Below are 23,552 nucleotides of genomic sequence, written 5' to 3' on the forward strand. Positions count from 1 at the left end.
TAAAATCACATTAAATTGCACAAAAGTACTGCATGCACAACATTTTAGAAACACACTGCACCACCACCACAGTACCATGCAATCTGGTGCAGGAAAATGCACTGCTTTGTGATTAGTGTTGGGGTATATATAAATGATAGTCCCCTTAAAAACTCTACTCTCTCATTTACATCCTAGTCCTCATCAGTGTCCCCATGAATAGAGGCCACATCAACTTGGACCATACTCATCAGTTACCCCCTCCTGTGTGTTCCCCTCATGGGAGACCCCCTATCATTAACTCATCATCATAGAAACCATTACCATAGATTCCTCAAAAGAGAAATCCCTCATCTCATCAGTGCATCCCTTACTCAGAGACCCCTCATTGAAGACTACCTAAACCCCCTCATATATCTCCCACCATCAGTTTTCTCCTCATTTGTCCTCCACAGTTCGTTCACTCCTCATCTGTCCCCACCATCACTGTCTGCCATACTGTCCCCACCATCACTCTCCACCATTCTGTCCCCACCATCATTGTCTGCCATTCTGTCCCCATCATCACTGTCTGCCATTCTGTCCCCACTATCACTCTCCGCCATTCTGTCCTCAACATCACTGTCTGCCATTCTGTCCCCACCATCACTCTCCGCCATTCTGTCCCCCTCATCACTATCTGCCATTCTGTCCCCACCATCACTCTCCGCCATTCTGTCCCCCTCATCACTGTCCGCCATTCTGTCCCCCTCATCACTGTCCGCCATTCTGTCCCTGTCATCACTGTCCACCATTCTGTCCCTGTCATCACTGTCTGCCATTCTGTCCCCACCATCACTGTCCGCCATCCTGTCCCCACCATCACTGTCCGCCATTCTGTCCCCATCATCACTGTCCACCATTCTGTCCCCACCATCACTGTCCACCATTCTGTCCCCACCATCACTGTCCGCCATTCTGTCCTCATCCCATCATTGTCCACCATTCTGTCCCCACCATCACTGTCCGCCATTCTATCCTCATCATCATTGTCCACCATTCTGTCCCCACCATCACTGTCCGCCATTCTGTCCCCACCATCATTGTCCGCCATTCTGTCCCCACATCACTGTCTGCCATTCTGTCCCTGTCACTGTCCACCATTCTGTCCCCACCATCACTCTCCGCCATTCTGTCCCCATCATCACTGTCCGCCATTCTGTCCCCACCATCACTGTCTGCCATTCTGTCCCCACCATCACTGTCCGCTATTCTGTCCTCACCATCACTGTCCACCATTCTGTCCCCACCATCACTGTCCGCCATTCTGTCCCCACCATCACTGTCTGCCATTCTGTCCCCACCATCACTGTCTGCTATTCTGTCCTCACCATCACTGTCCGCCATTCTGTCTCCACCATCACTGTCCGTCATTCTGTCCTCATCATCATTGTCCACCAATCTGTCCCCACCATCACTGTCCGCCATTCTGTCCCCACCATCATTGTCCGCCATTCTGTCCCCATCATCACTGTCCGCCATTCTGTCCCTGTCACTGTCCAACATTCTGTCCCCACCATCACTGTCCGCCATTCTGTCCCCACCATCACTGTCCGCCATTCTGACCCCCTCATCACTCTCTGCTATTCTGTCCCCACCATCACTGTCCACCATTCTGTCCCCACCATCACTGTCTGCCATTCTGACCCCCTCATCACTGTCTGCCATTCTGTCCCCACCATCACTGTCTGCCATTCTGTCCCCACCATCACTGTCTGCTATTCTGTCCTCACCATCACTGTCCGCCATTCTGTCTCCACCATCACTGTCCGCCATTCTGTCCTCATCATCACTGTCCACCATTCTGTCCCCACCATCACTGTCCGCCATTCTGTCCCCACCATCACTGTCTGCTATTCTGTCCCCACCATCACTTTCCGCCATTCTGTCCCCACCAACACTCTCCGCCATCATGCCCCATTATCACTGTCTGCCATTCTGTCCCCACCATCACTCTCCGCCATTCTGTCCTCAACATCACTGTCTGCCATTCTGTCCCCACCATCACTCTTCGCCATTCTGTCCCCCTCATCACTGTCTGCCATTCTGTCCCCACCATCACTCTCCACCATTCTGTCCCCCTCATCACTGTCCGCCATTCTGTCCCTGTCATCACTGTCCACCATTCTGTCCCCACCATCACTGTCTGCCATCCTGTCCCCCTCATCACTGACTGCCATTCTGTCCCCACCATCACTGTCCGCCATTCTGTCCCCACCATCACTGTCTGCCATTCTGTCCCCATCATCACTGTCCGCCACTCTGTCCCCACCATCACTGTCCACCATTCTGTCCCCACCATCACTGTCCGCCATTCTGTCTCCATCATCACTGTCCGCCATTCTGTCCCCACCATCACTGTCTGCTATTCTGTCCCCACCATCACTGTCTACCATTCTGTCCCCACCATCACTGTCTGCTATTCTGTCCTCACAATCACTGTCCGCCATTCTGTCCCCACCATCACTGTCCGCCATTTCGTCCCCACCATCACTGTTCGCCATTCTGACCCCCTCATCACTGTCTGCTATTCTGTCCCCACCATCACTGTCTGCCATTCTGTCCCCACCATCACTGTCTGCTATTCTGTCCCCACCATCACTGTCCGCCATTCTGTCCCCACCATCACTGTCTGCAATTCTGACCCCCTCATCACTGTCTGCTATTCTGTCCCCACCATCACTGTCTGCTATTCTGTCCTCACCATCACTGTCCGCCATTCTGTCCTCACCATCACTGTCCGCCATTCTGTCCCCACCATCACTGTCCGCCATTCTGTCCCCACCATCATTGTCCGCCATTCTGTCCCCACATCACTGTCTGCCATTCTGTCCCTGTCACTGTCTGCTATTCTGTCCCCACCATCACTGTCCGCCATTCTGTCCCCACCATCACTGTCTGCCATTCTGTCCCCACATCACTGTCTGCTATTCTGTCCTCACCATCACTGTCCGCCATTCTGTCTCCACCATCACTGTCCGCCATTCTGTCCTCATCCCATCATTGTCCACCATTCCGTCCCCACCATCACTGTCCACCATTCTGTCCTCATCATCATTGTCCACCATTCTGTCCCCACCATCATTGTCCACCATTCTGTCCCCATCATCACTGTCTGCCATTCTTTCCCTGTCACTGTCCACCATTCTGTCCCCACCATCACTGTCCGCCATTCTGTCCCCATCATCACTGTCCACCATTCTGTCCCCACATCACTGTCTGCCATTCTGACCCCCTCATCACTGTCCGCCATTCTGTCCCCACCATCACTGTCTGCTATTCTGTCCTCACCATCACTGTCCGCCATTCTGTCTCCACCATCACTGTCCGCCATTCTGTCCTCATCATCATTGTCCACCATTCTGTCCCCACCATCACTGTCCGCCATTCTGTCCCCACCATCATTGTCCGCCATTCTCTCCCCATCATCACTGTCTGCCATTCTGTCCCTGTCACTGTCCAACATTCTGTCCCCACCATCACTGTCCGCCATTCTGTCCCCATCATCACTGTCCACCATTCTGTCCCCACATCACTGTCTGCTATTCTGTCCCCACCATCACTGTCTGCCATTCTGTCCCCACCATCACTGTCCGCCATTCTGTCTCCACCATCACTGTCCGCCATTCTGTCCTCATCCCATCATTGTCCACCATTCCGTCCCCACCATCACTGTCCGCCATTCTGTCCTCATCATCACTGTCTGCCATTCTTTCCCTGTCACTGTTCACCATTCTGTCCCCACCATCACTGTCCGCCATTCTGTCCCCATCATCACTGTCCACCATTCTGTCCCCACATCACTGTCTGCTATTCTGTCCCTACCATCACTGTCTGCCATTCTGTCCCCACCATCACTGTCTGCTATTCTGTCCTCACCATCACTGTCCACCATTCTGTCCCCACCATCACTGTCTGCCATTCTGACCCCCTCATCACTGTCTGCCATTCTGTCCCCACCATCACTGTCTGCCATTCTGTCCTCACCATCACTGTCCACCATTCTGTCTCCACCATCACTGTCCGCCATTCTGTCCTCATCATCATTGTCCACCATTCTGTCCCCACCATCACTGTCCGCCATTCTGTCCCCACCATCATTGTCCGCCATTCTCTCCCCATCATCACTGTCTGCCATTCTGTCCCTGTCACTGTCCACCATTCTGTCCCCACCATCACTGTCCGCCATTCTGTCCCCATCATCACTGTCCACCATTCTGTCCCCACATCACTGTCTGCTATTCTGTCCCCACCATCACTGTCTGCCATTCTGTCCCCACCATCACTGTTTGCCATTCTGTCTCCACCATCACTGTCCGCCATTCTGTCCTCATCCCATCATTATCCACCATTCCGTCCCCACCATCACTGTCCGCCATTCTGTCCTCATCATCATTGTCCACCATTCTGTCCCCACCATCACTGTCCGCCATTCTGTCCCCACCATCATTGTCCGCCATTCTGTCCCCATCATCCCTGTCTGCCATTCTTTCCCTGTCACTGTCCACCATTCTGTCCCCACCATCACTGTCCGCCATTCTGTCCCCATCATCACTGTCCACCATTCTGTCCCCACATCACTGTCTGCTATTCTGTCCCTACCATCACTGTCTGCCATTCTGTCCCCACCATCACTGTCTGCTATTCTGTCCTCACCATCACTGTCCACCATTCTGTCCCCACCATCACTGTCTGCCATTCTGACCCCCTCATCACTGTCTGCCATTCTGTCCCCACCATCACTGTCCGCCATTCTGTCTCCACCATCACTGTCCGCCATTCTGTCCCCACCATCACTGTCCGCCATTCTGTCCCCACCATCACTGTCTGCCATTCTGTCCTCATCATCATTGTCCACCATTCTGTCCCCACCATCACTGTCCGCCATTCTGTCTCCACCATCACTGTCCGCCATTCTGTCCCCACCATCATTGTCCGCCATTCTGTCCCCATCATCACTGTCTGCCATTCTGTCTGCCACTTTTACCATTCTGTTACCCACATCTCTGTCCACATCCATGTCCCCATCATCACATTCTGTTCTGCCCTTCCGTTACCCACATCCAGGGCCAGTGCTTCCAGTAGGTAAATTAGGCAGTTGCCTAGGGAGCACTGCTACCTAGGGGCACCTGGGTTCAGCACAGGCTGGCACTCTCTGTGTGTGGAGGAGGAGAAAGGGAGGCAGAGGGGAGGAAAAAAGAACAGAGGAAGATGCCGGGTGTCTGGGGCCAGTGTAGCAGCTGAGCTGCCGCTCCTTCCAGTGTTCCTCTCAGACTCAGTCCCTTACTGCAAGTTAGCTGGTGGCTGCTGATCACTGCAGAGTTCCTGTCATTCATCAGTGAAGGCAGAGTTGTGCCTGTGGAGGAAGGTAATGTCTGTCTCTGATGTCTCATGTCTGTGTGAGTTTGACCTGGCTGGCTGGCTGGATGGTCATCCATCACATGTGCAATGTGTCAGTGAGTGATGACATCATCACTATCCCAAAGCCTGCTCTTCTAGTGCCTGCTGATCTGTGTCAGTGTTGGTGGCGGTGTGTTGTGTCGGATCTGTCACTGTGTGGGATCGCTCAGTTCAGGTGTTCTGTGTGTGTGTGGTCTGGGCTGCCTGCTGTCACAGTGCTTTACCTCCCCCCATTGCCTGGGCAATTCCATCCTGGGATCTGTCAGAGTGTGGATCTATCATCCTCCACTCACTGCAACTGTCACCCTGCCACTGCCAGCCACAGATACAGTCCATCTCTGCAACTGATTTTGTATTTAATATTGGTGCTGGTAGCACTTATTTTTCCAAATTAAAAGAAATTTAGCTGTTTCATCTTTTGCTGCTTTAATATTTTCTACTGTTTTTTTTTTTTTTTTAAATGGGGGGGCTCAAGTAGCTGGTCTTGCCTAGGGTGAAAAATAGTCTAGCACCGGCCATGCCCTCATCTCTGCTTACCTTTTGTGTCCCCCTCATAGCATACCATCACTCTGTTCCCCACTATCAGTGCCCTTCCAGCTTTAGAAATCAACCCGAGCTGCATCATTCCAGTCAGCAACCAGCATGAAGGCGAGTTGTAAACTCACAGAGTATCGCTCTCCATTCCCTCCCATTTCCTGTCACATGAGGGGCGTGTTGTTCGTTTCCCTGCATTCCAGTGTGGAGCTGTGAGGGAAAAGGTAGACATGCAGCATAATCCTGTACAGCTCCACTCCGCACGTAACACCTCCATTTTGGTGCAAAAAAGACACATAGGAAACCATTGTTCCTGCTACAGAAAACCACAGATGGTGTGAACAAGCCCTAAAACTCTGAGCCTTTAAATTGCTTTGATTCCCCTACCATTGACTGTTTGGCTACTTTGCATACTTGATATAGTTTTCCTGATTTGCTTTTGATGTGTCTATTTGTTGTCCTATTTGCTGAACTAGTTTGTAGACGGGTTCATTCATGAAAGACAATTAGGCTGTTCATTTTGCAAGGGAATTTTCCCTTGGCTTAGTGAATGAGGTGAAGCTCTGCTGATTTCTGCCATGTAATCATATGCTAGCACATATGGGAGGAACCTTGCCGTATTGAAGTCACGCCGCAGAGGCCGCATGGAAGGCCAGGGGCCATTTTGGGTTTCCTGTAAGTGAGTTCCAACAGCCAATTTTTTGGGATTTGTTCCCTTTTCTGCATACTTATTCAATTTAATAAAATACTACACTATCAGCACCAGGGGCGGACTGACCATTCGAGCGCTCGGGCACTGCCCGAGGGCCTGGGGTCAGTACGGGGCCCCATGAAATGCCCCTGGTACCTTTTATTGGCTTTTTCATAGGCTTTTTTTGGGTGTGGACAAGGACACAGGGGCCCCATGATCCCCTATTGCCCGGGGGCTCCATGAGTTGTTAGTCTGCCCCTGATCAGCACTTTATTGTTTCTGGCTTGTTAATAAAGAGCCTCTTAAGGTGGAACCATCCCATTTTTGAGCTTTATTATCTGCTGGGGATCATGAAGCTGTTCCTGGATACTGAGAGAGTCCTGTGAGTGAGGTCTGGAGTTGTGCCTTGTATGCTGTCTGTTTGCCAGATGATTCCTAATCCTTGCCCGAACCCAGATGACCACAGAGGATAATATATATATATATACATGTGCATTAATATTGCGCTTCTGGTGAGTGCAATCACATTACTGATTCTTATCACGGAAGTCACCTGCACGGATCCCACGGATTACTTTGGACTATTTGATGTCTTTCCAGATTTTATTTTTTGATTGATTTTATGTCATAATTACAGTTTATTATACACTGAAGTCACATTGCTTGTATAAATCAACAATCTATGCGTCATTAATTGCCGGTACACTTTATCATATACTGTGATCACTTTTAGCGCAATATAGCGCTCACATCAGTCACTTTAAGAATTTTAGCGTTGCATTATTTACAGGTATATATTATGCTAGCAGAAAAACATACTCACAGACGAAGCATGTATCTAAAAAGCATAGAAAAATGACAATGGCCACAACGGCGGGCAAGGTATTCTCACTGTCATTCAACAGCGAGGCTCTTTCTGTCCATACACCATACATCAGCATCAGAGGTTGGTCATCAGCTCTGAGGAAAGGGATTTGTCCCCGAAACGCGTCAGTATTGAATGCACTGACAGTGAGAACACCTTGCCTGCCGTTGTGGCCATTGTCATTTTTCTATGCTTTTTAGATACATGCTTCGTCTGTGAGTATGTTTTTATTATTCTTTCACTCCTACAATAAACCTTGGATAATGCACTAGGTGTGTGCGCCACCTGTTTTCTCTCTATCCAGTGGCTGATTTCCCCGTCTGAGGAGGGCTGCACCCCTGAAGCATTTCCTTTGGTTGTCGCTGTCCTGGTACCCTTTGCTTCTCTTTTGGCTGTGCATATCCTGAGGCGCTTGAGAGTACATACGATATGCTAGCACAAACACTGTTTTTTTTTCCTTGCATGTGATTGGGCATTCTTTGGCGACTGAATTTCCAGAATATTCAATAGGGCAAAAATTCCCTTGCAAAATGATCCGCCTATTTGCCTTTAGTAAATCAACCCCTACAGACTTCAAATAATTTATGTCTTTGCTATAATATATAATGACTTTATGTAAGGTCAAGAAACCTCTGAAAAGAAGATAATAATGAAGAATGCAACTTATATAAAGCTTGTCAGGTATTTGATGGACGGATACCACAAGGCCGTAAGGCCTGTGCTAAATTGGAGAAAAAAAACTACTGTGGAGTTGGATGTCACTTTGTATGCCATACTGAAAGTGGTAAGAAAGTAATTTCCATTAATTAATTGTACTTTCCTATTCTCATATTTTCATGCTCCTGTTTCCTTATGATTTTACTTGCAAATATGTCCTTTCGGTATGATACTGAAAAAAGAGCCAACCACTAGAGAGGAATGAAACCATACGTATTTTAATGTTCTGAGCATGCTTAGGAAAGCTGCTACCTTAACATCACATATCATAATGTATTTAAAAATGAGAGGAAACTCATTTGAAAAATGTACGCAGGAAAAGCCACCAAATTAGACCACGATCATTCTTTTCAGTTCAAAAGTTCATAACTGACTAGCATTTAACCCAATATTAAATAAATAAAACAGAAGCTGATTACACAAATGATGACAACAGTTTGCATTGCACAAGTTTAACCACTTGCCCTCCTGAGGATTTACCCCCCTTCCTGACCAGGCCATTTTTTGCGATACGGCGCTGCGTTATTTTAACTGACAATTGCGCGGTCATGCAATGCTGCACCCAAATTAAATCTATGTCCTTTTTCCCCACAAATAGAGTTTTCTTTTGGTGGTATTTGGTCACCTCTGCAGTTTTTATTTTTTGTGCTATAAAAACAAAAATACCGACAATTTTGAGAAAAAAACATATCTTTGACATTTTGCTATTAAACATGTACAGTAAAAAAATGAAAAAAATCTAATTTCATCATAAATTTAGGGCAAAATGTGTTCCGTGACATGTCTTTGCTAAAAAAAAATCCCAATACGTGTAAATTATTTGGTTTACGTGAAAGTTATAGCGTCTACAAAATGGCGGTATAGATACTGGAATTTTCTTTTTGTATACTAGTAAAGGCGGTGATCAGCACCTTATAGTGGGACTTTGGGACTGCAGCGGGCATTGTGACACTAGGGGGGAACTGACTAACTGTCACTGACAACCCCATTGACACCAATACAGTGATCAGTGCTAAGAAAAAGCACTGACACTGTACTAATGGCACTGGGCAGGAAGGGGTTAAAATGTGGGCGATCAAAGGGTTAACTGTATGCTGTATGCTGTTTTAGTATGTGTGTGCTTTACTGTGTAAGCATGCTGCTTTGTACTGCTCTGTTATGCTCTGCTAGATTGCAGTTCTGTATACACAGAATTCTGTGTGTTTGTAAGCACAGAACTCTTTGTTTTGATTGGACACAAAATCATTGGCTGAAACCTGCTAACAAACTTGTGCTGTGTCCAGTCACAGCATGGGTCAGCAGGGGGCGTGGGTGTCTGTGCCCAAAACTCAGAAGAACGGCTGCGACATATTCGTACATCGCCTAGCCTGGCTGTGCCACCCACCTGCAGTAGATGTCCTGTGGGTGGGCGGCATGCAATTAGTCTACCTATACAGTTTATTTATTGTGTTAACTGTGTGCTTTTTTTACTAAGGGATGTGACGACTTTTATTCCCTGCTTTGCATGGAGACAAAAACCACCACATCCCCACTGTCAGTAGAGAGATCTGTATTGTTTACAAACACAGATCTCTCTCCTGTTACTAGCTGTGCCAGTTGCCGGGTCTCGGTCATGAATCATTGACTGGGATCCGCTGATCGCATGTAAGGGATCCAGTGAGAGCGTAGCCAGGTGGGCGGGCGCACACGCACCACCTACCCAGAAGTAAACAATCACATATATACAGTTGTGTTCAAAATAATAGCAGTCAGACATCACTAACTGGATCAATCACTGTTTTTGGTAGAAATTATATTTCTACATGGCAAATAATTTACTAGCAAGTGTAGTAGAGTAATAGAAATCCAACAGATCCAACAGTCATGACATGCATGCTGCTGATTCTGTGTAATTGAATCACTAATTGAAAGGGGCATGTTCAAAATAATAGCAGTGTGGAATTCTATTAGTGAGGTCATTCATTCTTTGAAAAACAGGTGGTAATTATTGCCCTTATTTAAGGAAGGAAGGCAGCAAATGTTGTACATGCTGGTTACAGTGCAGTTCTCTCTGAAATTCTGAGGAAAATGGGTCGTTCCAGACATTGTTCAGAAGAACAGCGTACCTTGATTAAAAAGTTGATTGGAGAGGGGAAAACATATAAAGAAGTGCAGAAAATGATAGGCTGCTCAGCTAAAATGATCGCAAATGCTTTAAAATGGCAACCAAAACCTGAAAGACGTGGAAGAAAGCGAAAAACTACTATTCGAATGGATAGAAGAATAGCCAAAATGGCAAGGACTCAGCCAACAATCAGCTCCAGGAAGATGAAAGAAGGTGTAATGTTCCCTGTGAGTACTGTTACAATTAGAAGACGCCTATGTGAAGCCAAGCTATCTGCAAGAAGTCCCCGCAAAGTCCCACTGTTGAAAAAGACGTGCTGAAGAGGTTACAATTTGCCAAAGAGCACATTGACTGGCCTAAAGAGAAATGGTGCAACATTTTGTGGACTGATGAAAGTAAGATTGTTCTTTTTGGGTCTAGTGGCCGGAGACAGTTTGTCAGATGACCCCTAAACACTGAATTCAAGCCACAGTACACTGTGAAGACAGTGAAGCATGGTGGTGCAAGCATCATGATATGGGGATGTTTCTCATACTACGGTGTTGGGCCTATTTATTGCATACCAGGGATCATGGATCAGTTTGAATACATCAGAATACTTGAAGAGGTCATGTTGCCTTATGCTGAAGAGGAAATGCCCTTGAAATGGGTGTTCCAACAAGACAACGACCCCAAACACACCAGTAAACGTGCAACATCTTGGTTCCAGACCAACAAGATTGACGTTATGGAGTGGCCAGCCCAATCCCCGGATCTTAATCCAGAAGGAAAACATGTGGGGTGACATCAAAAATGCAGTTTCTGAGGCAAAACCAAGAAATAGAGAAGAACTGTGGAATGTAGTCCAATCATCCTGGGCTGGAATACCTGTTCACAGGGGCCAGAAGTTGGGTGACTCCATGCAACACAGATGTACAGCAGTTCTCAGAAACAGTGCGACTACAACCAAATATTCATTAAAGAAAATTGCAGGAATGTTTCACACTGGATGAGGTTCATATAGTAAAGTGTATGTTAAAGTGATTCTAAAGGCTTATTTTTTTAAAATAAGAAACATGTCTATTCTTACCTGCTGTGTGCAGTGGTTTTGCACAGAGCAGCCCGGATCCTCCTTTTCTTGAGTACCCCGCAGGCTCTTCTGGCCCCACCCTCCTGTCAGGTGCCCCCACAGCAAGCAGCTTGTTATGGGGGCACCTGCTGCTCCATGTATCCATTGAGACACAGAGCATCGGCTTGGCCCCACCCCTTTCTTTTCTCATTGGCTCACTGGCTGTGATTGACAGCAATGGCAACCAATGGCTCCTGCTTTGTCTCTGCCAATGAGGAGAGGGAATCTCAGGATATTTTAGACTCCAGTGTTCATTGCTGGATCAAGAGGGGGCTTAGGTAAGTTTTGGGAGCGGGGGGGGGGGGGACGCTGCTGCACAGGGAAGGTTTTTTACCTTCATACATAGAATGCATTAAAGGCATACAACCTTGAGCCTTTAGAACCATTTCAAAGTGACACTAAACAATATTCTTATTCTCCAAAATAATTCATATACATCCATTACTTAATGGTCTTCTAATCAATTTTTCATACAATTATTTCTTGCTGTGCTTTTCTGCTTGCTTGTAAAATCCTCCATGACAACCCAAACATCTTTTGTTCCCTTTCACATTGGAACAAGCAGTGCACATTAGTTGTGGTGATGTGCACTGCTCTATGCACACTACAAATCCAATACTCCATAGTCCCTAGTCCATCTCAGGAGTGTACAAGAGAGGATGGTTGTCACTTTAATTTAATGTACTTAAAAATCAGCACGGAAAAGACAATGAGAAGATGAATTCATGATCTGCTGTCGTGTAAATGTGCAATCCTGCTTATGCCAAAATAGACTCTTTGGTTCAGATAGACATGGCAAACGTGCCAATGCACCCTGGCAAGATAATACTTAACACAAACCTGAAATCATAAAGAGAAGGTTTGCACTCTTACAAGAACATCTAAAAATGTTAATTGTACCTAAGAAATGCCCTGAAAAATGCACCTTTTGCCTTGATTTTCTTTTGAAAAACACCAGCTCACTGCCTGTGTCTCCAGATTCATAGCTGTATATCTGCAGCGTAGGATCATCTAAGGCACTGCTGACTTTAACATTCAGAGATTCAAGTTGGAGATGTGAGTTACAGTTGGTGATGTCTCTACTGCTCTAATTACCGCTCTACTTGTCGTAAAGGAAGCCGTTTCTAAGATACTGCAAATATTTCTCTCCTCCTTAAGGCCTCATGTACACCCCTGCTCCTAAAAGTGAGTTTAGGAGCTTTTGGCATTTTTCCTATGAACCCAACACAATAAAAGCCTATGTGTCCATGTACACATAGACTTTTACCAGAGTTTAGGAGCAGCAGAGATAAGGGGCAGTTAAACATTAGTTTCCTGAACACAGAAAAATCACATTCGGGAGAGGAATGTTTTGGCCAAAAAAACACAAAACGTGGAAAAAATGCATACAAGCACTTGTTAACTTGCCTATACATTAGTTGTGTTTAGCACTTGGGCACTTATTTATGTCAATGGAAAATACTCTGCCTAATCAAATGAATAAACGTCCAAGTGATAAATGCGGCTAAACGTGGCCAAAAGGCATGTAAATGTGTGTAAATGCTAGCCGTGTTTAGAGCTTGGGTGTTTATTCATTTCAATGTAAAATACTCTGGCCAGTCAAATGAACAAACGTAAAAGAGGGGCTAAACGAGGTACCACGTCAATGCGGGTTTTTTTGCTGCGTTTAGTGTTTTTCAGCTGCCAGGAGAGCTAAATCTCTAGGGGAGTTCATGTGTACATGTAAACAAATATAGATGGTGTAGCGCTGATACTATAAACAATAATAACATACAGCTAGTAAATATGCTTAATGAACTGCTCCTTATAACTATGAAAAATATATCATAATCTCATAGATACCATTAAGATTGAAACCAAAGATACAATGTACATAAGTCCGCATCAGTGAATGACACCATAGGGATAACAATCACTAGTGTAAGTGTAACACACTCAATCTGTGACAAATGGTGATAAGTAAGTCCACTTCAAACACAAGTGAAAAAATCCTCATAGACGTGAAGGTGCCATATGTGCCAGAAATCCCAGAGCCCTGATGAAGTCACGTGTTACTCGTAACGCAACGCGTTGGTACGCCTATAGTCATTTCCGGGACGCTGTGATGTCATTTCCGGCTATGAGGACAGCTAGCATTTTTTGATACCTGTTAACATGTGAGTGGGTATTTTTTACTTTCATTCAATAAAGTGATAATATTACACTATGGAGCGTATCTGTTTGTATCTCTGAGTGGGACCTAAAGGGACATGAAGTATTGCCAGAACGGTGGAGTGCAGGAGAAGATCTGGCCAAAGCCCTGGTTATTAACCATTACAGTCCAATTGGGAAGGTGATCCATAGGAGATCGTTTGTAGCTTATTACAAAGCTGTCTGGCCCTTGTGGTCACTGCAAGGAGGTGAGGGGGCACTGTTGGATTTTTAGACACATATAATACTTCTTCTAGTGTCTTGAGGCGATTATGAATGAAAGAGCCATTGAAATAAAAAATGAAGTGTGATTTTATTCTATCACACAATGGTGTCAAATAAACAATGTAAAGCGTATTATGAACAGTTCCATGTAGATAAAACTATTGTAAAAATGACAAGCGAAAGTTCAAAGAAAAAGTCACCATTATCTGTCATGGCTGTTCTGTCCTTGCCATGTGCGATACTCCATGCTGTCCTTCTCAATGACTTTGTGAAGAAGGAGAAGCCGGATGTGACTATATTGTAACCGGAAGTGATCTCAGTATGCACCTGTTGCAGCTTCTCAGACGTGTGTATGCAAGTCATGTAGCGCGTAAGTGTGTGTGTGAGTGAGTGTCTCTCTGTCCGTTCTCCGATGGTCTTTTATGAGGCAAATGTACGTCATAGTTAGTGATCTTAATACCTTCTATGGAAAGTATTACTGCTTAGCAAAGCCATTTCATATAAGGAAAGGATGCTATTCATATGATGTTTGATGGACAGGAACATATGTATGCTGATGTACCAATATTATAAGCTAATGACGTAAATGTATCAATGTTAGAAACGTATACTAAATATACACAAATACCATTAAAATACGTAATGTAATAGTAAGTCACTTCTAATAACCTTGACATAACTACCAAATACTTTTATGCCTAAATATAGTATACTCAACCTTCAACTGGTATATCTTTTGGTCTCAGCTATAATTGAAGAATAGTAAATACTACCATTTGTCAAAGACCACTTACACATATTAATATTAATTATGACTAATCATAAAAACCAAATATTTTGCAAGCTTGCCATCAATATAAGTGCCGAATCATAATTTAGATTTAACATGTCCCCCTTATTATGATTAGTTCAGAATTAATGCTTAATCAATGCACACTTCATTCATGTCCCATACACACTGTCTTATACCAAATGATCGTACATATTCTTCATATCTGGACCAATCAAAAATAACTTTCCTTCAAAACTCTATACCTTATCTCAGTTTCTCTTCCTAAAAATTCTTAAACATAATGTTAATTGATATATGATAATATTAATAATAATAATAATAATTAAATGATGTAATAATAATTAATGTATTATATTTCCATATTTGTATAATATTTTAACTCTCCGGAAATATACTTTTCCATTCTAAAATGTGTCATAAGTTTATATTGCTCCTATAAGAGTAATATATTTCCTAAATCTTTTAACAAAAGATATTCTAATAACTGGAATAATTCTATGAAGTTTTAACCAAAAAATATTCCGTATATGAATATGTAAAAAATAAAAAATAATAATAATATTATCCCAATATGGATGTAAGTATCGGAATAAAAGGATCATTAAAATGTATATGTGACCTATAACAATATTTTCAATAATAAATTATTTTATCATTAATAAATAGATTTCCTCTTGATGAATCTTTTCTTCATGCAATGTCTATAAAATATCTTCGTTAAGTTCTGTAAAGTAGAAACATCTTTGTTGAACGTGATAAATCAGTCACAAGTGTGAAGTATTAAGCTCTTGTTCAATCTTCTTCCATATGAAGATCTCTTCTTTAATGTCCGAATTCCTTAAAGTTGGCTTGTAGGAGATTGTTACGCTTCATATTTGATTTTAGATGTCATTTCTGTAAAGAAATGCAGTATCATTACTTTGGCACAAACATTGCATTAGTCTTGCACCTTTTTCAACAAATATGAAAGATTATGAAACAATCAGTGTATGAGTTTGAAACACATATTGTGAAGTAACATTACTTCCTATTTCCTTTTACAGAAAACCTCTATATATCAATCAAAATACTGTCCTAATCCTGTCTGAAATTACCTAAACTAGAATACAAAAGTAGTGTGTTATTTAGGTATGACAGGACGCAATATTTCATCATAGGTCATGACCGCAAAACCCTGTTTTAATAAACAAAGAAAGGTTTTGTATCACCCCAGAGATGACAAAGGTTTATGCCTTTGTTCTCATCCCTATAATATTAGAAATATGCGTAACTGTTTTCTGTGCTGATGTCATTATTCTGGTGTTAGAGTGTTCTTCAGTAATGCATGTGTTGCTGTGAATGTGAGGTAGAGACTTGTCTGATACAGCTGTATCTATCACAATGTGTTTGGCTAACAGTGCTCTTATCCACTGAGGATACCTTTCACGACATTCTCTGAATGTATCTTCCTCAAGAATTCTTCTTAGTGAACTGTCAGGAGACTGTAATATGATACTGTGTGACTTTACTGTGCTTTGTGAAGCTTTGATTGCATAAAAGAAACTCAACAGTTGTTGTTCCTCTGATGTAAAAGTTCTTTCCAATGGTGATAAATTTCTGGAGAAGTAACTAATTAGTCTCTCATTACCTTCTTTTAATTGAGACAAAGTTACTGAAATTGCATTATCAGATACATGAGTTTTCACAACAAAAGGAGCATTGGAACAAACCTCAATTGTACTTAATGCTGGCGCATTCTGCAAATCCTTTTTTCAACACTTTTAAAGCATTATTCTCATTTGGACCCCATTGGTCAACCAAGTTATTTTTACTCTTCAAAAGATGATATAATGGCTTAACTTTCTCTGCGAAACCATGTATAAACTCTTTACAGTGATTTATGTTTTTCAAAAATTGTTGCAATGCTTTATGTGTTGTAGGAACTGGAAAGGCAGTGATTGCTCTGACTGTTTCATGTAATAATTGTCTCTTTCCTTGACTAATCTGCATGTGAAAGCATTTCACCTGACTTTTCATCAACTGAACTCTGTCCGGGTTTAATTTTAGGCCTGCATCCTGTAACAACATAAATAACTCAGACAAAAGAGTAATATGTTCGTTAACATTCTGCGTACTTAGCATAATTGTATTTACATGCTGAAAAATGCATTCTGGCCTTGAAAATTGTGATAGAATTTTTGCTATGGATTCATGGACTACACCATCACTGATGTCTAAACCAGCTACTAATCGAGTGAATGCATAGGTCTCTTTCTGAAACTTAAAAGCTAACTTGTATTGACAACTTTTAGCTATGGGGATCGAAAAATGACTGTTATCGATTTCCAAAACAGAAAACACTTTGGATTCGGCCTTTAAATGTAACTTGATATTAGAATGATCAGGAACAACTGCTTTGTTATTTGTAATATGTTTATTCAGTGTCCTGAAATCAACTGACAAAGAATATGAATTGTCAGCATTTTTGATAGGCCAAATACAGTTATTTACTACTGATTGTGTTTTCTTTAAAATGCCAAGTTGTACAAACTCTTGAATAATGGCAGAAAGTGGTCCTATTGATTCTCGTGGTAACTCATATTGATTAAGGGCTTTAGGATCTTTTCCCTCAATATTCAATTCTGTATCTTTCAAAGTTCCTATGTCATTTTTAAATTTTGACCACAAACTTGGAAAACGTTGTACCAATTCTTGTAAAGCACAATTACCATCAGTATCAGGCCATTTTTGTGCTATAGACATTTTAGAGTTGAAACCAACATCACTGTATATAGAAGGATCCATTAACATTGATTTGGGCCTAGATGGATTCCTCCAAATAACTTTGGTCATAATATCAATAATCCACTTTTGCTTATTGATAAAATCAATGCCAAGAATATTCTCGGTGGCATTACTATACCAAATATCAATGTTAGTTTTCACTAGCCCAGGTATTTCAAATGTTACATTAGGCACCTGTCTAGCAGTGGCATGACCTGTATTATTAAAACCTTTTATTTTACACATGGGTGAATTTGGTTTTACAGGTACGTTTTCTCTGGTCAGATTAATCTCAGATCCGCTGTCAATTAGGAATTTGATCTTTTTACCATTTAGGAATCCATGTATAAAAGGCCTTCCATTGTCATCCAATACAATTGGAGCGACAAATTCTAACGATATCGGGGATGAATGTGGACGTGATTCTATTTTTGGAACTGGTAATAAACCATTTCTGTCAGTGACAGCCCTTCTCACCATGTTGTCAGAACAGTTGTTTCTATTCAAAGTATGAATTTGTTTAACTGTTGAAGCATAAGGCAATTCAGTTAAATTTTTATCATTACACAACACAGCAGATTGTACAAAAGCTGCTTTTTCACTTTTTATTTCCAGTTTCTTTATTTGTGAGTCAAATTTAAACTTCCAACAATGGCGTCTGATATGACCTTGTTTATGACAGTGAAAGCATGTGGTATCCTCATTATGGCTCTCTTGCTTGCATCTGTCATTGTCATTCTTACTGGGACCTGTAGTTCTTGGCATAACTGTAGTCAGACTATTTTTGTCACTTTGAAGCGCAGCTACCTCATAAGTGATATTGCTATTTTTCAATTTTCTTCGAATTTTATCAATGAAACTTACTATATCATTCAAATTTTGTTTTTCCTCTGCTATGACAATGGTTACTGGGTCTAAATACGTGAATTTCTTTACAAAAGCTTTGATCATAGCTGAGTCTTCCTCATTTTCTACTCCAAATATAATTTTATATGCTTTGGAAAACTTGTTTTTAAACTCAAAAGGGTCTTCGTCAGCAGTGGTCTGAAGTAATTCTAGCATTTCTACAGAAGGTACGTCTTCACCTGTTGAACATAACAGCAATTGTCGCAGTCTGTCTGTCGCGTCATTATGTTTTTTCTGATCTTTATCGTTAACAACAGAATTTTTAATGCGAGACATAAATTTAATTGGTAGCCACATCGGAAATAAATAATTTATGTCATGATCTGAAATCTGATGGCATTTGACATGCATTTCATATATTTCCATATTGCTGTAGATATCTTTATCTGGATCATAAGCAGGGATGTCTTTTAAAACTTTCATTAATTGATTATGTATTTGCAACTTAAGTTTTGCAGTTTTACATAACAATTCTTTATGTTTAATTTGTGTTTCGTCATCAGAGTCAATATCCGAACTTTCAGAGATATCGGACAGCCGTGGCTCTGATTTTGAATCACTCTGTTTGTCATCTGTGTTTATCATGGCAACCTGTTTACTGTCATTCTGCAGTCTTAACAAAAGATTTGTCTTTAAGTCAATTTGTTCCTCAAGATTCTCTACGTAATTACAAAAAATGTCACAGTTTGGGCAACTAGGAGCATCTTGAGACAAATTTTCATGCTGTTCTGTATTCTGTACAGTGCTACATTCTGTCTGTTTTAACGTACAAGCTTTTTTAACAGATAAATCAACATTCAAAATCATTTTGTTGAATATTCTTACTAAATTTAAGATGTTAGATATCTATTTACGTTGTCTGTGCACAGTAAATCTAGATTTATCTATCTGAATATTGGCCTGTAAACATTCGTTATACATATAGTGCCATAGCTGACTGTCTTCAGGATATAAAGAAACATCTTTAAATTCTAACTTGCTTTCATTTACTAAGTCATCAATAAATTCCATAATTGTTACTCACCATAATCAGAAGATTTTCTCGTTTGACCCGGCTCAGTCACTGGAATTCTCGTCCAAGTCTGTTTAATCGCCTGTTCTGCTAGGATTTTTGCACCGTGTGTTTCCCAAGACTTGACAATCACAGAATCGTGCGTTTTCCCCCTTAGCAAGGCATGGGAATACTCGGCGATGGCTGGCTCACCAAAATGTTGGATTTTTAGACACATATAATACTTCTTCTAGTGTCTTGAGGCGATTATGAATGAAAGAGCCATTGAAATAAAAAATGAAGTGTGATTTTATTCTATCACACAATGGTGTCAAATAAATAATGTAAAGCGTATTATGAACAGTTCCATGTAGATAAAACTATTGTAAAAATGACAAGCGAAAGTTCAAAGAAAAAGTCACCATTATCTGTCATGGCTGTTCTGTCCTTGCCATGTGCGATACTCCATGCTGTCCTTCTCAATGACTTTGTGAAGAAGGAGAAGCCGGATGTGACTATATTGTAACCGGAAGTGATCTCAGTATGCACCTGTTGCAGCTTTTCAGACGTGTGTATGCAAGTCATGTAGCGCGTAAGTGTGTGTGTGAGTGAGTGTCTCTCTGTCCGTTCTCCGATGGTCTTTTATGAGGCAAATGTACGTCATAGTTAGTGATCTTAATACCTTCTATGGAAAGTATTACTGCTTAGCAAAGCCATTTCATATAAGGAAAGGATGCTATTCGTATGATGTTTGATGGACAGGAACATATGTATGCTGATGTACCAATATTATAAGCTAATGACGTAAATGTATCAATGTTAGAAACGTATACTAAATATACACAAATACCATTAAAATACGTAATGTAATAGTAAGTCACTTCTAATAACCTTGACATAACTACCAAATACTTTTATGCCTAAATATAGTATACTCAACCTTCAACTGGTATATCTTTTGGTCTCAGCTATAATTGAAGAATAGTAAATACTACCATTTGTCAAAGACCACTTACACATATTAATATTAATTATGACTAATCATAAAAACCAAATATTTTGCAAGCTTGCCATCAATATAAGTGCCGAATCATAATTTAGATTTAACAGGCACTCAGACCACTCTGGGATTTCTGGCACATATGGCACCTTCACGTCTATGAGGATTTTTTCACTTGTGTTTGAAGTGGACTTACTTATCACCATTTGTCACAGATTGAGTGTGTTACACTTATACTAGTGATTGTTATCCCTATGGTGTCATTCACTGATGCGGACTTACGTACATTGTATCTTTGGTTTCAATCTTAATGGTATCTATGAGATTATGATATATTTTTCATAGTTATAAGGAGCAGTTCATTAAGCATATGTACTAGCTGTATGTTATTATTGTTTATAGTATCAGCGCTACACCATCTATATTTGTTTGTCTGTGCTATTCTGTAGGTACTTAAGTGGGTGTTAGCAGCTTTTACAGTATATTTCTATCCACCTAAGCGCAGGTGTTTTGTTATACATTTTTTCATGTGTACATGCAGCCTAATTTATTCTGGAAATCTGTGCTTTCTGAACCTTCCCTGTCTCTACCAGGATGACCACCTCCACAAAGAGACGCAATACAGGGCAAAGCATGAGAAGTAAAGTGAGCAATGTAGAAAAGATCAGCTGCAGGGGACCACAGGCAAGACTGGAGATTAGTCCCTTGCCCTTTGCTTGCCTTTTTTTGGGCACTGTCTCTACAGTTCAGGTCCTCCTTAAAAAGGCAAAGCTTGTTACATATGTAAAATATATATGTTAAAAAGCACATATTTGTAACAGTTATCGTTTTTTTTTGTTTTTTTTTAAATTAAAGGAAAAATTCTTCTTATTTTAAAATCATTAATTTCATATACAGTACATTGCAAATAGATTTGAATTAAAGGCTTAGACTAATTTATTATGTTATCTTTGTCATCAATAATAATTATTTTACTAGGATGAAAAAAATCAGCTGCTTACCACTTACCTCTGGTTTAATCAGGTAAGACTATTTATCTTCTAACTTTTACTTTCCAGGCATGTCAGGCACCAGTAACAGCAAAGTGCTTCCATTTCATAAACTGTTAACGTATTCAGGTTCAGGGGCGGACTGACCATTTGGAAATTCAGGCACTGCCTGAGGGCCCGGGGTCAGTAGGGGGCCCCATGAGATGCCCCGGTACCTTTTTCATAGGCTTTTTTGAGTTTGTGCAAGGACACGGGCCCCATGATCCCCTATTGCCCGGGGGCCCCATGAGTTGTCAGTCCGCCCCTGTTCAGGTTGGTCTACTAAGAGTGAAGAATCTACACTCAATGAACTGTATGAATATTCACTCCAATTATTGAGTCATGTGAAAAGCAAATTCCTATTAGAAACATTTCTGCGGGAGGAAACAAGGATGTACTTACTGTTTTCCCCATGGCTCACAATTACATCTGTTGATATTTTTTGTTGAATAAATGATTGGAAGGGCAATTTACCCTGTGTTGTTATTTAAATACACAGTATCACCTTTATCTGTAGGCACCAATTGAATTAAGATCTAACGTTTGCTTGGTCAGATATGTTAAAAAAGGTAACAACTTCCATGGTGTGTACTTACCTTTCACAGGACTGTATACAATCCTTGTTAGTAGGTATAACCAATTATATTCCAAATTAACTGGGAAATTAATTATAAAATATCAGCTATGAATAGCAAACTGCACTTCTTTAACCACTTAAGAGGTCTTACCCTCTTCATGACCAGAGCATTCTTTGCCATTTTTCCTGACAATTGTGTGGTCGTGCATTCGAATGACTTGCCATTATATTATCGCTCCCAGAGCAATACATGTTTTTGTTTTTTAGCTCTGGTGAGTTTATTTGGTTTTTGGTGGTGGTTTATCACATTTAGACATTTTTTTGCACATTTTTTGTGGTATATATATTTTAAAGTGTGGACTTATTATTTGAACATTATTTTAATATTATTTATGCATATATATATATTTTTTGTTTCACAGATATATTTTTATATTTACTAGCGCAAAATATTTTTTGTAATACAAGTAACACTATACCTCTCAGTGCAGTTCTCAAACAAGAGAAATATGCATCTCTGCCACTAGGGGCACTTCAGGGGAAAGGATCCCAAAAATACACAATACCTTAATTTATATTTATTTATTTCAGGTACTTATATTGCACCGTCAATTTACGCAGCGCTTTACACATATATAGTGTACATTCACATCAGTCCCTAACCCTCAAGGGGCGTACAATCTTAGGTCCCTAACTCACATTCATACATACACATACTAGGGACAATTTAGACAGGAGCCAATTAACCTACCAGCATGTCTTTGTATGTAGGAAGAAACCGGAGTACCCGGAGGAAACCCACGCAGTCACAGGGAGAACATGCAAACACCAGGCAGGTGGTGCCGGGGTTGGGATTTGAACCAACCACCCTAGTACTGGCAGGTGGAAGTGCTAACCATTTAGCCACTGTGCTGCCCATTTATAGATAAAATGTGTCTAAAAATCAGGAGAACATTGGTCAAATTCTTGCAAGAGCAATATATGCTTCTGGACCAGCATTGTCAATAACTAAAAAATCATACTGGTAGGAAACTGTTAAATTATTATGAGGGAAAGGGGGCTGGTTACTTTTTCTCATGTATGGTTGAAAAGTCCTTGTTGTCCCATTTGTAATAAAAAATAAAAATTTAAAAAGCTAATTTAGTTTATTTACTGAATAAGCTGTACTTTTATTTCAAGCATAATACGTTTATATACACTGCATCTCACCTTCCCAGTGTAACAAAATGACTTTCAATTTGTAAAACTATTCCACACTAATTTTTTTTCAGTTTTTCTGAAATTTCCATTTTTTCTGGAAAACATTTTTTTTTCTCATGGCTTCAGAATTTCCAGAAATTTTACATCTCTAGCTGTGATAGGCTTCATGTATGTGTGGTCACTAATTCTGTGTCCAGTCATGAACCTTTGGGACCTCATTGAAAACAGTTATTGCCAGTTTGGGTATAAAGTCTTTTCTGAAAATTTTCAGTGATCTGGTAGCATATTTAAATTGGGTAATCCAATAGATGCAACTATGTTGAGGGATCGTGGACCTCAGAACACATTGCATTTAAAACTTTTTTGTAAACATAAGCAATGCAGTTTGCAGTTTTTCTTGAACATCATGCCATTCAATTTACTTGTGCATACATGTAAGAAG

General features: G+C 41.4%; 1 protein-coding gene across 1 annotated transcript in view; it reads left to right on the forward strand.

The window, feature by feature from the left end:
- The window catches only part of LOC149466000 (5-hydroxytryptamine receptor 3A-like), a 50,305-nt gene that overhangs the window by 3,164 nt on the left and 23,589 nt on the right, over nucleotides 1-23,552 (forward strand). Inside the window, exons 2-3 of the mRNA XM_089673085.1 lie at nucleotides 8,129-8,292; nucleotides 21,284-21,328. Of these exons, the coding sequence (XP_089529211.1) occupies nucleotides 8,129-8,292; nucleotides 21,284-21,328 (209 nt within the window). The remainder of the gene's footprint in view (nucleotides 1-8,128; nucleotides 8,293-21,283; nucleotides 21,329-23,552) is intronic.

Source organism: Staurois parvus, unplaced genomic scaffold, assembly GCF_062004578.1.
Source record: "Staurois parvus isolate SC_StPar_1 unplaced genomic scaffold, SC_StPar_1.0 ptg000135l, whole genome shotgun sequence".
Classification (NCBI taxonomy): Eukaryota; Metazoa; Chordata; class Amphibia; order Anura; family Ranidae; genus Staurois; species Staurois parvus.